This window comes from Trematomus bernacchii, unplaced genomic scaffold, assembly GCF_902827165.1.
Source record: "Trematomus bernacchii unplaced genomic scaffold, fTreBer1.1, whole genome shotgun sequence".
In the NCBI taxonomy this organism is placed as follows: Eukaryota; Metazoa; Chordata; class Actinopteri; order Perciformes; family Nototheniidae; genus Trematomus; species Trematomus bernacchii.
Genome location: NW_022987648.1, coordinates 11,839,551 through 11,855,873, shown reverse-complemented (window position 1 = coordinate 11,855,873; position 16,323 = coordinate 11,839,551). Strand labels below are relative to the sequence as shown.

Below are 16,323 nucleotides of genomic sequence, written 5' to 3'. Positions count from 1 at the left end.
TTAAATGAATAGATAGGTGTTCAAAACATCATTCAAATTCTAATCATAATTAATTAATGAATTGGTTCATTTATTATGACCATGGTTTTAGGCTTTTTAAATTGTAAATACTTATAGTAAGTCACAGGCATATCATGATAACAAAAAGAGAAAGAAAGAAAACCAACTGCTCAATATTTAATTGTGGTTTACATTGTGGTTTACAACTAACATTGTATTTACATTTAATATAAATAATCTTAACAAACATCTCAAAAGGATTTGTTTTTAATGCTAAGAAAAAGCCTTCTTTAATGATGTCTGAAGATATATAAATATAAAATAGATAGATATATAAAATACACCATATCATTTTGACACAATTTCTTCACTTAAATGTAGTTAGCATTATTGCTAAAAATGGCCTATATTGACCTGAAATTGAGAGAAGCAAGTGACTTCTCATTTGTGATTGTATGACATCACATGACTAGCAATCTATTTCGTTTTTTTGCTAAAACAGTTATTAGTTATAAACAATACAATTATGTCAATCAATAGCACTGACACAAAATCATTGCAAACAAATAAGAAAAGAAAAATAAGTAAAACAAGTTGGAGATTTACTACATCAAAACTAAAGCATTATCTTCAACTAGTGCTAGTTTCCTAACCACCATAAGCAGGCAAACTGCCCTGAGGCCCTTGATCCCCACGGTCCCTGAAAGCTCCATGTTTACAGTGTGTCAATTGGTTTGTTGTGATTTGATGAAGTGCTGATTTTGGGTCCATGTACCTCTAAGGCGCAATATTAACTGAAATGAAAAGCGTAATATATCGTCTGCTGTGAGAAAAGCACTGCGCGCCTGCAGGGCACCTCGGTCCTTTGATGTGGATGTAATGACTAGACTGGGCTTTGTTGACATTAAATACATTTATTTTGCTTGTGAGTTCACTAAATAGAATACTACCTGGGAAGAAATATCTGCCAGGAAGCAAGCCAATGAAAATGCTACTTTTTTATTCTTCTCTTTAGTCTTGTTATTTATTAAGGACACTCTTGTCGAGGCATAGTTAGCAAAGTTCTTCGTGAAGTGAGTCACTTTGGGTGCTAATGATGCTTCGAGGACTTACCATTAAACCATAGACAACATCTATTGGGACTCATTCTGAAGCCCAACCAGTAATAAAAACAAACGTATATGAGATGTTATGTACAAAGCTGTAGGCAGAAAAAGATACAAAATAATTTACATGACCTTAGCAATCATACAAAATATTCACATGTGTTGTCCCAGAGTTAATATGCCCCAAAACCCTGATTGATAGTGCTCAAGGAAGATAAACACTGCAAATGAGGAAAATAAAACAATGTAAACACCATTTTTGAAAATCTCTCCTTCTCCCGAAATACATCTGGCCTGTGTGTCAGCCAAGTCAGTGTTACAATGGAGTCATACAATGAATTCCAGCTAGAGAGGGAGGGAGGAAGAGATGCAATTTAACAGGATAAACAGCCACATTGTCAGAGTCTTGTGCAACACTCATGGTGGAAAAGCTGTTTAAACGTCTGTTAATATGTGACGTAATAATAAGAAAAATGGTTCCAGGCTATAACTTGGGATAAACAGCTTTCCTTAATGAACAATCACAACCATGCCTGTTGTACTTCTATGTTACCCATGTTACCAGGTGCCAAAGAGCAACATGTAGACTTAAGGTCAACATGTGGTGACATTATTTTTTACGGTATTGCAATGCAACAAGGTACAGTTTTTTCTATTTTACATTTTTTATTTTTTATAACACAACATTTAGGAAGTCATTGCTCTCTGTCTTATAAATGTACAAAAAAACGATATTACACCATAACATTCTATTTAAAGAGGAAGTAAATCATTAACTATAAAGGGTTTTGATGCAGAGTTAGTGTAGGAACATGTATGGACATTGAGACTTGCAGTGATATTCTCGGACTTGGCGCGCCCTTCTCTATCTCCCCCTCTCCCTGATGGAGTTCTTGAAAAGCATCGACAGTGCCTGACCCTGAAAGAGTGATTTAATGGAGCGGCACCCTGCAACATTTTGAGTCATACCTTTCCTGAGGCTGTTTGTGGTTTTTCTACGTGTTTGCGTGCGCGTTGGTGTGCGTTGTCTCAATATGTTGTTCAACAAGCAGCTCTATGTAGTCAGCTGTCCGGTGCAGTGTGCGTGTCATTAATCACAGACCCAACACAGCGGAGCGAGGGAGGAGGGAGAGAGAAAGGCCGGGCCCGAGTAATCTGTACACAGCACCTAGGGAAAGATGTGGAAGATGTAAGGACGAAAGAAACAAAGAAGAGGGCGGGAATGTGAGAGTTGTCAAGAGAAAGGTATACGTAAACTGTAATGAGGAGCAGAGTGGAAGAGTTAGGGACCAGCAGGGGAGGCCTTTAGCCCTGAGCATTGGTTTCATCAAGGGTGGCACAATTATTCAGAATTCTATCAAAATCATTACATGGACATGTGCAATACTCAAATCACAGGAAGCACAATTAAAGGATAAATGTGTTAAAATACCATTTTGAATGAAGTATTGTGAAACTGAAGAGATATCCTGGCCTACCAATAGTATTCTTCACACTAAACAAAACATTTGTTTGGCACGCATGTTCTTAAAAATTCACACCATGATCATTTGTATATGTTTTTCAATTATGAATGCGAACAATTATGTCAAATCGATGAATCCCTCCTATTTTTCTGAATGTTTTGTTACACAGACAAGCATTATTTTCGGTACTGAGATTTTTTTACTTTAGTTGAAATCAGCTGATCATTAAAAAAAAGAAACTTTATCGGAATTAAAATGTCTTGAATGAATATTTGAAAGTCTTGAAAATGCTTAAACATGGATTTTTAGAATCGTTTTTTTTTTTGAAACCTCAAAGCCATTTAAAGAAAAACCTTTTTGCCAAATGCATATCCCATTTAAGTGAATCAAATCTACATAGCTGAACATGTTTGGGTAAAGCTCGTCTTTTTCATTCCAAGGGACATTACCCTTTTGAGGCTTCATTGAATCAGCCTTGATGGAGGTGTGACTGACTCCTGCAGCTACTATTTATAAAAGGCAGTCAGGCACATATGTATACATATACATACAATGGGTAAAGAGTTCAGCAGATTTCAGGTTTATTTGGACATTATCTTGTTGAATGATGTTTGTTGAACCTGTGTTACAGGAAGGAGATTTCCTGGTCAGGACTCACCATGTTGAATACTGTGATGGGGGGATCCTGGACCCCGATGACATACTCAGTGATCTGGTAGAAGACAAGGACAAGGTAAGAACTGCTGGAGAAAAAGCCATGGTGTGGCATTGCTCCTGGTTTAAGTCTGACAAAGATTTGAAAGAGATCAGTGAGATAGCTTTACTTGATTTCACTTCACTATAATATAAAAACTGACATTATGACAGTGGTTTTGTCACTTTAAGCTGACCACAAACAGACATGTAACATTCATCTTCTCAATTCAAACCTGTGAAGTCTGACTAACTCATGTGAGGTTAAATAGCCTCACATCAAAACAGCTTGATTCCTGAGTGACCAACAGTAAGCAGAGTACACACACATGCATGTTACTCAACAAATATAAAGCTTGCCAGTCCACAAAGAAAATAAACAGGTGTCTGACAGCTCTAATAAACCATCTTTATCCCTATTGATCCTTTTGATACCTCTCATATAATGCATTGATCCTTTTGATTTAAAGCTATTAATTGGTCACATAGCAAAGTGTATGGACTTGGATTTCTGTGTGTGTGAGAGTGTGTGTTCACAGTGTTGAGCTGCAGTGTCGTGTAAGCCACTCCCTTGGATAGAATATTGCCTCACAAGCAAAATTCAAAGGGAAAAGGTTTTACTTTGCCTTCAGCGTTAGGCTGTGTCATTAGCAATTCACTTTTTGGAGACTTTGCAAACTCAATCCATACATCCCCGTTTCCTTATTTTCCCCCTGAGGAATGTGTCATTTTTCATTTTCCCCCTTTGGAAAGGTCTTTTCACTCTGTCATATGGACTCAGGCATTATTAGAATGTGATAAATGGCTTAGATTAAGGTTTTTTTTAAACCATGGTTAAGGACCTGAAAGGAATCTGGAACCCTCTCAGCACATTAAAACAGTATCAACATGTTTTAATGAGCCTGTGTCCTATGGTGAACTGAATTTTTCATTTAGGTCACTGCCTAAAAAATCTGAGCAACCTACTGGCTAGAAAATGTTATGCACATTACCCCGTGCTCGGCTCATACTGTATGCCTTTAAGGATGTATAAATTCTGCAGGATTTGTTGGAGATTCTCTGAACTAATTAAGAACAAAGTTGCATAGGTTGGCAATTTCTCTCAGGGCTGTAAGAACCTAAAGGACTAAAGTGATCTCTCCTTCTCTAAAAAGGGCACATAGTTAATATCTCGCTTTTAGATCTTGTTACCAAGTTAATTTAGTTTCCAGCTGAATGAAAAGTGTTTATTATATTGTGTTATAAACAGCGTTTTTGCCCTGACGATTATATTGTCCCACATGACGTTTTTAAAAATATTTCTAGCTTATGATGTTCTCTCTGCTGGATGAGTTTCCCTCATGAGCCCTAATGTCTCAAAGTGAGCCGGAGAGTTACATGATGACACGCTAAGCCCCAGCCCAGGGGCCACACGACTCCATGACAGGAGCAATAACAGAGTCAGGAGACCAGCAACTGACCTCAGGGATTACTATTATGAGAGCCTGTTGCCATGGTGTTGTAGAGCTTCAGAGAGCAGCATTCACCCATCCTGCCGTTGGATAGTTTTCACTCTCCCTATGCCAAATTCAACAAAGAAGTACCTCCCGTAGCACGTACACTACTTCTGCTATCAATCCCCCACTACAATGCTCTGTTTTATAGATACCAATCATGGAGGTACACGAATAACTCGATACAGCGTTTGAGGCGAGGCCCTGTTCATTCATAAAAAAGTTTCTTATTGGCGCATAAGCCAAACTGGCCTGACACTCAAGAACAAAGAGCATGCGCACTTGTGATTTTCTTAAGTCCCGCCTCCAATCCATCATGGCTGAATTTTTGCTGTTTACGGCACAGCTAAATGAATAAAGGCAGACAATTACTCAGCTCTAATATAATATTAAATAATATTTGGGTTAACCAGTGCCTTTATTTAAGTGACAGTGTTGAAAGGAGGAGACAGAGGGGAGACATGCAACATATGGTCCGAAGCAACTCCTGTTGGAACAAGGGAATCTTTTGGACACAGCCCAAATGTACTTTTTAAAAGGTTTTAAAGAGCAGCTGGGCAACAGTTGACACAAAGGCAGTGGTTTGTTACCATGGAGATGAAACGGTCCAAACATGTGTAAAGTTTATCTAACGTGTGCCAGATTAAGATATTTATAGCCCCTTTTGTTAATGTACCCTCTTTACCTTAATCTCAGCTCTAACCAAGAACCCTGAACACATTTACGTAGTCACAACGGTAATCTAACTTGGTCAGTCCTTGTAAGATGTTCATATCATTTTTAATATCGCAAGTCTATAATTGAATGACGTGGAATTAACTTTGCACTGCAAATCGTGCTGAGAGAAAAATGAGCATCTTGTAACGTAACGATTTCTGATGTCACTTAATGTCTTGTTATTTTGAGTTTACTTTTTATTTCACATATTTCTATAAAACCAGAGGTTTTATAATAGGAGTCAAATGCAAATCACAATTAAATGTAAATGAAGGTGCACATTTTATTGTTCAGATGCGCTTCAGGATGTACGTCAGCAAGTAAACGCATCACCGTCAACACAGCCTTACAGTCAGTGCTGATTCTGACCTTGTATTGTTGCGAGAGGGTTGCTAGTTATCAGATGATTGTTTCCGCGGCTTTCGATGTCTTCAAATGTCTTCAAATAGTCTGTTATGGAGACACTGATTCACAGCTCACCATAGTGTTCTCATTCACCTATGAACAGAGCTTCACTGTTAAAAACTCAGATCAGATTGAAGAAAACTGAGTTAATGAGTTGATGTCAAAAGAGGCAAAGTTTAACCTAGCTAAAAATGATAAGCACTGGTTCATTTGAATAGTAGGATAAGTGGTAACAGCTGGTTTCATATTCACTCCAAAAATATAGTTATGCTTTAACCAGTTGAATGGTAATATCCATTGAATGCATTAAAACTGCACAAAGCATACCTTTGCAGCAACAACACCAAGTATAAAAACACATGGATACTATAACATAAAATGTTCAATAGGCGGATAAAAAAAAGTGCCTCACTCTAATTCCCCAAAACACACACACACACACACACACACACACACACACACACACACACACACACACACACACACACATACACATACACATACACATACACACACACACACACACACAGAGAGGGGGGGGTAAACCGTGCAGAATGATACCCAGCAATACACACTTCTGAGCAGCAGAGATTGCATATGAAATGAAAGTGTGAAATATTCATTGGATTCTGAAGCGAGGCTCTCATAGTATTACTGAGCTGAGATGAATAAACGGCTCCTAATCCCAGATGAGTGTTCTACTGTAGCCCAGACTCTCACTGACTGGCTTTAGGTTTAGACCACAAAGAAAACACAGAAGAGTTTCGAGGTCTGCTGAAGACAGAGGTCAGAAATACCGTTTAAAAAAATCCATTGCTGAAATACACCCGAGTGCTGCATTTGAAGGAGGGCTCACATTTATGAATGTTTAAGGTGGTATGGTATTTGTAGGTTTATAAATCTATGGTATGTTTACGAATCTGTCTATTTTGGATTTTGATCTATTATATGATGTGATGTGGGACATGTTTAGCTTAGCGTGGTGTAGCTTAGCTAAGCATAGCATAGCTTAGCGTAGAGCAGGGGTTTTCAAAGTGTGGGAAGGTGAGCCTCCCCTCAAAGAACATAAGAACAGCCGCGCCCCCCCTCCCAATTATTATTGCTATTATTATTATTATTATTATTATTATTGTTGTTGTTGCTCTAATGCAGAGGTATTAAATTGCATTTCAAACAGGTCCAGTAAGAGAACATGTCATTAAATGCTCTGTTTTCTTTCTCTTTTTGAGCACGCCATTTGAAATGACTCCCGACTGTTTCTCTCTTCTTGTCTCGTCTCTGTGTGTTTGAATCATGGTTTGAATCTATCGTGCTGACTCACTGACTGCACCGATTTGATTGGCTGAGTAGCGTCACCTCCTAAAAATATTAAACAATAACTTTTTAAAACCTTTTTATCTTTATGTTTTAAACATTTATTTTAAACATTTTTAACATGTTCAACATCGTGGATAAATCCTTATATGCTCCCGGCAACACACTGAACGTCAACTTTGCCTCCTTATTACACTCACCCCTACTTTAGTGGAATGAGTCTGCGTCTTTGATGCGCACAGACGGATGATGCGTAGACAGGAATAAACGCAGATCATCCTCTGGCTGCAGCCTTGACCGGTACTTGCTTTTGATCAAAGTCAATGTGGAAAACCCGCACTCACACAGGTGGAGGTGAAGGGAATGAGCACTTTTACAGCCTTTTTGGCGAGGTGGGGGAACTCGGTCTCCACAGACAGCCAAAAGTGACACACGTTTTCTGCCAGACGCCGTCTCCTTTCTTACTTTAGGCAACTTCACAAAAAATCGATCCATGTTGCTCTCTAAAAGGTCTGTAATGCAACACACGTATACCACGGTGAATTATGTCCCATAATGTTCCACCACACAAGCTAGATTTCAATGTTTCTCGTTATTTTTTTCTCACGCTGCGCCTCCCCTGAAGCTCTCTGGCGCCCTCCCCGGGGAGGCGCGCCTCACACTTTGAAAACCGCTGGCGTAGAGGAAATAATAGCGGTAAAGGGGAGGATTAGCATAGGTCTATCAATGCTACATTTAGGTGCTGAGTCTTTTTCTAGGCAAATTGGTAAACGAGACAACTTCACTTTGACAATTAGTTTGAGGGTTGTTCAGTTCATCTTTCAAGTAATATCTACATTTATAGACAGAGCTACAGAGGAAGGCAAATAAATACATTCATAACACATTACATTGTACAATAAGTGCATTCGACCAGGAAGATACAAACTTGAAGAAAACAGAATCATATAAGTACATCAGGTTTCATAGAGCCAAAACATTTCAAGTGCTACTCAACAGGCTTTAGATAAGCCAGTCCTTTATTAGTATGTAAGGGCTTTGTTAGTAATTCTATCGCTCGAAGTGGAGTCGAAAGAGATGAGTTTTCACATCATAACACATGTTAAAACATGAGAAAGAAACATTGTTCAGTAGCTAGACCCTTTGCATTATCCCCTACCACCTCAAAGAAAATAGATTTAGCAGGTGGAAATATATGGAAAACTATTTAACTATTTTTCTAATGTGTTTCCTGTGCAAATGTACCTTTTTAGACCGCCGCACAAGCCCACTTTTTCTTCTCCATTCCCCTAATGTCTCCCTTGCATGTTGTTTATCAGGCCCACTCCCAGCTTTATGCCTAGGAAAATGAAATGTAAGCAGGAAGTCTGGATTCCCATCAGCAGTTTCCATGTAGCTGGAAGTGTAATTCCTAATGTATTTTTCCAATCTTGAAGGTATTGCAGAAACAGCCGTACAGAGAATAGGGTTTGTTTAAAAGGTTAGCTGGTAATGGATAGCAGGGGGGGGGGCACTGTTGCCTTGTTTGATATTGATGTATGCTCTGGACATTAATAATAACACATGCTGTTGATCAAATGCACTCATGCAAACACAGACCAAAAACACACTTGGCATGCATTCCTTTGCAAACATCAGGGTTAAACACAAATATTCTTCAAACAAGAGCACTGGTGATCACAGCAAGCATACATTTACATGTCACTGTTACAAACAATGCATTCTATTATGGTGGGAGTGCATTTGTGTGTTTACCTTACACACATAGTAAGCCTAATATTATTGATCTATATAAATTAGGCTAATTCAAAACCTACAATCGGACATCACACTCTACCAAATTGCTTCAGTCGCACTTTGTCTTTTTAACAATTTAACACATACGCATAGCTTAAACACACATGCACCCAGTAAGGCTGGTTAATGAGGCTAAAATTAATCATAATATTAATTTAAATGTCTTTTAGGCATTGTGTCACACCACAATATGGCAAATGTGTACACAATTGCATAGTGTTAATATTGTCAGTGTCTAATTATAACTGACAAAATGTTTATATAAGATAACACAATATGATCATATCATTATGTTCTAATACCATTGAAAGACTTTTATAATCGTTGATACCCTAATACATTCTCGTGTTTGACCTATTTCAATGGAAAGACTATTTGGGCACCAGCTAGCCTCAAGGTAGGTAGGCTCAGCGTGAGCAGAACTTTAATCATGGGTAATTGTGCCAATCATTATTTTGACTATTAACTAGTCACGCACATGAACATTACATGGCAAATGGTTTGGTTTTATTGTATTCAGATACTAATGGCCTTTACCAGGACTTCTTGTTGGTTCAGATACTAGCTAAATGTTTCTATTCATGAACACCTTTACTTTCTGCAAGGCATTTTTTACATTTTTCCTTTCCTCTAATATCAAGATTTATGGTGAAGGATCCACAGGAGAATCAGTATAAGGCGAGGAAAGCAAATCAGATATGTTTTTCAACTTTTTTGTATTGCTGACACTGCACGGTACTCTGTGTCTTTGAAAGGTTCTTGTATCGTTCCCCTGATCTGTACCATTATAACTTTGTCACAGAGTTTATAAGCCCAGAAACCTGGCATGAACATCAGAGGAAAGAAGCGTTTGTGAGATAACAACTGTTCCTTTGGCTCTCCAGTGTTCACCTCCTCAGATAAATGTTGTTCAGTAAGGTCTACAATGCCGCATTGAGTACTTTTCTGAAACTGTTTGTAAATGGCCTTGTTAATCCTGTTAAAATGCACTTTGAATTGATCAAACTTGAAGCATGTCTGGGGATTATACTGTCTGGCAGGCCGATGAGCTGAAACAACCCTAACAGTCAGACTTGGAGACGTTTAGATGGTCAGTTGGTGGACTCGAGCCAACTCAGCGGGTAGTGTGTCTGTGTGTGTGTGTCTGTGTATTTGCACCCACGGGTTCTTGTGTTAGTTTTCCAGTCAGCCAAAACCATTTTCTGGAGAAGACAATCAGGCCAACAGTTGAACTCCCAGCTTCATTCATATTTAAATAATGATCTAATTTTCTGTCCTTCTTTACATTCCTTTCTGTCTGATTTCCTTTTTACTTTCTTGGCCCATGTTGCTATCGCATGTGGCTGGGAGGGAGGTTTGTAGCCGGAGGATGAGCAGGGCTGGGACAGACTGGCATCCATGGCTTCATTTTTGTTAATTGGACTTATAAGTTCACATTGTACATTTTACATTTATATCTAATTTAATATGCCCCATAATAGTGTTTTATTTGTCAGATAGCGATGGACATATTTTTATATTAACGCTCAACTTTTATATTATAACTATTTTGGTTGTGTTTTATCTTCTTTTTTGAGATGTATATATTTCAAATGATTGTTTATTTACTAATTGTGTGCAATACCTTTTAATCTTCTGGGGGAGATTTTGTTTTTAGATTCATGTACAAACACACGCATTAAAGGAGAGGTGTATGAGTGAAGGGGTTTGGTGCCCTGGAGCCATTAGCTATATATACATATTATTTCTTTTTTGGTTCCATTCAAGGACTTGTACCAGTGACCATCGGGTAAATATCCAGTTCACACGCCAAGCCCCCCAAAAAGCATCAGATACACTTTATATTGTAAAACAAGGAAGTAAAGTAGAAAGTGAATGTGTATAATGGTCCAGTGTGAGGTTGCACCTGACTTTCATATCAGACTAAATCAGCACAAGCTGAGGAAACTAAACACAAAAGATACCTACATTCAGCTGTGTTTGTTTTGCTCTTTGTGTTTTCCCATTCCAATGAATTACTTTAGCCCTCATGTTAATCAAAGGTCAGAGATGGGCCAAACCTCTTTTCCTACTTTGAAAATATTCAACCATCAGTAAAACCCAAATAACTAAAGGTCACTTCAATACTAGAATAGTTAACAATGTAGGGAAATGCTAATAAGGGAAGTATTCAGAGCAGGTTCCCTGTTATCAGAAGGCCCTTCCCTTTTTCTGAACTCTCTAACTTGACAGTTTTGTCTAACCATGATTATACAAACTCCGCTGATCGTTGGCAAATAACACAAGCTGCTGCTGCTGCTGCTAACAGATGCAGCTCTGTAAAACGTGCTCATTTATTTCTGTCTTCTGCCTGGCCTTTGTAACTTATAGCATGCTCATTAATGCTTTATTTGCTACATAGTGTGTATGTTCTAGATACAAATGATTCAATTAAGGGCTTACAAAAATGGTCATTTAGTAATCGTGAGTGAGAAATGATGGTGTCGGGCCACTGTATATTTATCTAGGCGTGCACCTACGCAGACACACACGTGCAGAAGTAATTTGGCTGAGCTAATGTATGTGGCGCATCATTTACAGATTGATTGCTGTCATCACTGATTCTGTGAACTCGTAATAGCATCTACATCGATGCTGAAATATAATCATATAGACATTAATCATCATTTTAGTTTTTTTAAAAGGCAATTAACTGTGGGGCTATTAGCTATGTTTGGTTGGAAACACATTTGGAACTTTTAAATACTGTTTAATCCTTGTTTGGAAAGTATCATTGCCAATTATTTAAAGCTTTGGGTTCTAGTTTCTTGTCATATGTTTATGTGTTTGTATTTTTATCCACGATTTTAGCCTGTAGCTAGAGTAAGTTGAGAAGTAGTATGATGTTGGGAGCCCAAAACACTTTTAAAGGTCATGTAAATGCATGGATGTGATTGACGACTTATGGTTGACAATCTATGTGCTATAATACTAGGATGGGTTATATGCAGAGACTACATTTTACTAGGCTTGGCATCTAAATGTGTATGACAATTCAAAGCGGATTTGAATCAAGCCATCCATTTCCATATATTGTTTAAAATGCGACTTAATGGTGGGCATAGCCTTGGGATATAGCTTCTGGAGATAAATGGATGGGCGGAACAGATAGGCTACTGGAAAACACGAATAACATGATTGATCTCCATAACAAGGTGATGGTGATCAAGCAAAGTAAGAAACACAAGGAAACTACGCACAAGTAGAGGTGGCTGCATTTCTTTAAAAGCCCTTATGCAGAGTACATTGAGACTGCATTTATTTATTTGGCAATTTGAATGACAATTATTTTCAACCTGTCAAAGGGCTTTTACATGGGGAGGCTAACATTCAGCACGCTTGCGCACAGTTAGCAATGCCATCAGGAGCAATATTCAGGTTAAGCAATGGCACAATGACATGTTAACTGCAAGAGCTGGGGATTTAACCAATAACTAACCAATTGTCAGTTGACTACAATTGTAAACTAGATGTGGCATTGCCAACATGTGTAGAAAAAAATGTAAAATATCCTAGTAATTAGGATATAGCATGAGCTTGATTCTGATATCTGGCTCTCTTTACCCTTCCTTCTTAAGTCTTGATTTTGAACCCTTTTCAGTGTCTCCTTCTCCCCTCACACTTCTGGACATTTTTATCCTCCTTTCCTCTCTTTCTCCTTTCTCTTTCCATATTTTTTTCTTTCCCCTTCTCAGCAGCTTAGCTATGTCATTTTGAGCAGCAAAACACCAGCCAATCAGAATGAGGCAATTATGACCCTCTTTGAAGGAAGGGTTATTATACGTAATGCCCTGTAATTCTGCTCTCCAGTTATCATCAGAAATCACTCACACACACACACACACACACACACACACACACACACACACACTGGGCAGCATACAGACATACAGGCATTATTTGATCTGATTCATACAGCATGCCGTATAAGATATGTTTTTATTCATTGAGGAGGTTGATTTTTTTTTGCCTGTGTTTTTCTGGTTAACATGTCGACATCAATTGAACCATGACCCAGTTGAAAACAATGAGACTGGTAAGGGATTAGAAAAACATGCAGACCTAATATTGAGAAACATCATTTTGCGTGGGTCGCCTCTGACACGGTCCGCATTTAATCGTGACATTTTAATCCTAGGCAATTTAACAAAAACCTGATGCTTAAACCGAGCAGACCTAATCCCATTGTTCACCTTCCACCTACGTGTTAGTCTTAATAATCATATTAATTGTGTTAAGTATTAATAAAGAATATTTTTTGTGTAGTTTGTCCAGTATTGTCTTTTTGACATTGGTTTCCTTTGAAGATTCCATTACCTCGTCCAGTAACATTCATTTATTATTATTTTCGGATCAGTTTTATCAGGCTCCAGCAGAATTACTTCAACATTATAGTGCCTTTTTTTGTCCATTTTTATATAAATAAACCGATTTGCTTGTACCATGCATCAGCCTCTATTCCCTCCTTGTCTTCATACACCACTGAGAGTTTCTCCCTTTCCTGATTTCGGTCTATGAGTGGCTACTCTGTTATCTCCCAGGGTTGACTGGGATTGACCCCAGACAGTATCTAATGAAAAGCTTTTCTATTCAAGAGCTGTGTTTTCTGTTGATATTTCACTTGGCCTTTGCCTTTACTTTGCTGTCATTATAGATTTTAGGTTAGATTATTATGACCAATGAAAAAACATGTCAATCACTTGCAGGTTGTTATATGTCTGTGTGTTTGTGCTTGTGTCTGACCCTTACCAAGGGCCTGAAACTGAATACACTTGTAAAATTCCGCTGGGGTGAGAGAAAATATAACTTTCAATATGGCATGCTGCTTTTCTTTAATATGTATCGGTAATATTTCTCTCCAACGTTCTTTGTTCTTCCCTTTAGTTTATTAAACGTGTTGATTATATGGAAGTTCCCTTCTAATGTGAATAAAGAAACATTGTAAAATTTGAACATTTTTTCTCTAGGCTTCCTGCTGTTTTCCCAGCTTGTTCTAATCATATTTATCAAAAGATCTTCAGGGCAATCGGGTTCACACATAATTTCCTTTTAAAGTGTGATGTCAACCCACAAAGGTGAAGTGAATCAGCAGAAAGAACACACACACACGCACATGCACACACACACTATAGTCATGTAATACAAACAGTGTTTTAGCCACCGTTGCCCTCTCAGCCCTCCATATGAAGTTGCCAACTGGTGAGAATAATATTGACCTTCCACTAAAGAAAGCAGTGCTGCTTATTGCTTTCACACATTGCACTGGTTTCTTTTACTGGGTATGTAGGGGGTTGTATGTGGAGGGCATATGTGTAATGCACCAGTATGAGGAAAGTTCATATATATTCCACTAGTGTGTTTCTTGGGGTGTTGCCAATGTTGCAATATAATAGTTTTGTCCATACATCTTTATATACATCTCTGTTCTGACAATCTGTTATTTTTTGGACAATGGGAGTGACTGAACTATTAGCTACAGTAGTTGCTTGTAAAAAGGCAAAAGACGGTGTGTTTGCAAAATGCAGTAAATACCACAAAAAAGATGAGTATTTCGAATGCCCTACAAAGAAGAATGCTCCTCTAACCTCTTACCCTAACCCTAAATCCAAATAATATTGAAAAAACCCACAAAATGGAACAAGGCCCATTTTTATATACATCCAAATTAATATGTTTGCAGGTCTCCCTTGAAAAAGAGATCTATGATCTCAATGGGACCATCTGGTTAAATAAAGGTTTGAAATGAAAAAATGATGTTGTCCCAAATCATAATCAGAATGTTGCAATAACATTTTTGATATATGTGTGCATGTTAATGTCATGTCATTGAAGAAAGACTTAATTGTGTTTGTGAGTGTCTTTCTTGGTTATATAAAGAGAACTGGATACAGCGTTCGAGGCGGGGCCCCATTTATTCCTATGAGAGTTGCTCAGTGGCGCATTAAGCCCAAAATGGAGCAAATGTATATTTAGAAAAGTACCTGTATCTCGGTCCATAGAGCATGCGCGTTTGAGTTTTCAAACGCCAATCTCCCGCTCCCGGCTCATTTGTTGGAATGGAGACGGAAAATAACTCTGGATTCAGTTTGTAGCGCATTTGAAACTTTTAGCCAATAATGTTTTAGAAAAATGGCTATACAAGTGTTCATGATGGGTAGCTTATTAAGCTAAATACAGACGTCTTTATCCCAATGTAAGTCGATGGGAAAAATGATTTTTGGGCAAGGACTAGAGTGTAGTGCCATGTTTTGGCCACTATGAACATTCGCTTCAATGGCCGGCTCTCTTCCTGATGGCTTGGTTTCTGTACATTGTTGTCACAATCTCAAGTGGTTTGACACTACGCATGTGTACTTGCTCTTCTTAGTCCTTCAAAAGGGTACAGGAGCCATAAAGTAATCCTGTCCAACGTTCCTTTGTCCTTTCCTTTATGTCGCCTGACATTTTTCATCATATAGTCATCATATGTGCTAATTTTCATTGATGGGTTGTGTGTGTGTGTGGGCAGGTGCATCTGGTAGTCCTTGAGAAGGGTAGAGGGACCATAAACCTTGTCTTTCTCCAGGGGCTGCGATATCAGCTATCAGCTAAACTGTGAATTATATTTGATAAGGCTATGGCCTCATAGGAATATTGCGGTATAGTGACACGTATATCAGTCTATAGTGACAGTCAAAATATATTAAAAGGGCACCCTTTACTATATGCACATACTGGATGTATGTGTGTCGCTGAACTATCAGCTTTTGTGATATATGGCTTACGAGGTTACAGATTCAGAGTTGATTTACAATGGCAGTCTGTGTAATGAAAATCCTTCTTTGTGTTTTTGATAGGCTACAAGGGTATATGTTCGTGATTGGGGGCTGAACAGAGTGCTATTAGGAAAGATCAAATAATAGTCATTATAAGGCTGCCATATAGCTAACCTGCTAGAGCCGGCAGCCCATAAACCTGGGATATGTCCCCACTGCGGAGGACCTGTGTTTGGAACAGACTGGGCCCTTTACACATGTCATCCCCTAATTCCAAATCAGGCACTGAAAAATAATCTTAAAAAAAATATATATAAAGCCATTATTTTGTGTGTGTGGGTCAGCAGTGCCTTCATAAAGGGGTGCTGGAATTAGTTATAAAACCTGGAAATAAGTTAGCATTTTACCACTTCCAGAACGTGTTATTTGTTATATGCCTGAAATGTGATCTGTGGCTAACAGATATCAAGGTTTGGTTTGACAACATACAATGCGTAAGATAACGCCCTACTTGTGAATGTCCGAAGATTCTATGTGT

The 16,323-nt window shown here is 38.3% G+C and overlaps 1 protein-coding gene across 4 annotated transcripts in view; it reads left to right on the top strand.

Annotated features, from left to right (window-relative positions):
* pard3bb (par-3 family cell polarity regulator beta b) overlaps positions 1-16,323 on the top strand; it is a 236,063-nt gene that overhangs the window by 9,059 nt on the left and 210,681 nt on the right. For all 4 annotated transcript variants that reach the window (XM_034134298.1, XM_034134299.1, XM_034134297.1 and 1 more), the window contains exon 2: positions 3,204-3,305. In XM_034134298.1, the coding sequence (XP_033990189.1) occupies positions 3,204-3,305 (102 nt within the window). The remainder of the gene's footprint in view (positions 1-3,203; positions 3,306-16,323) is intronic.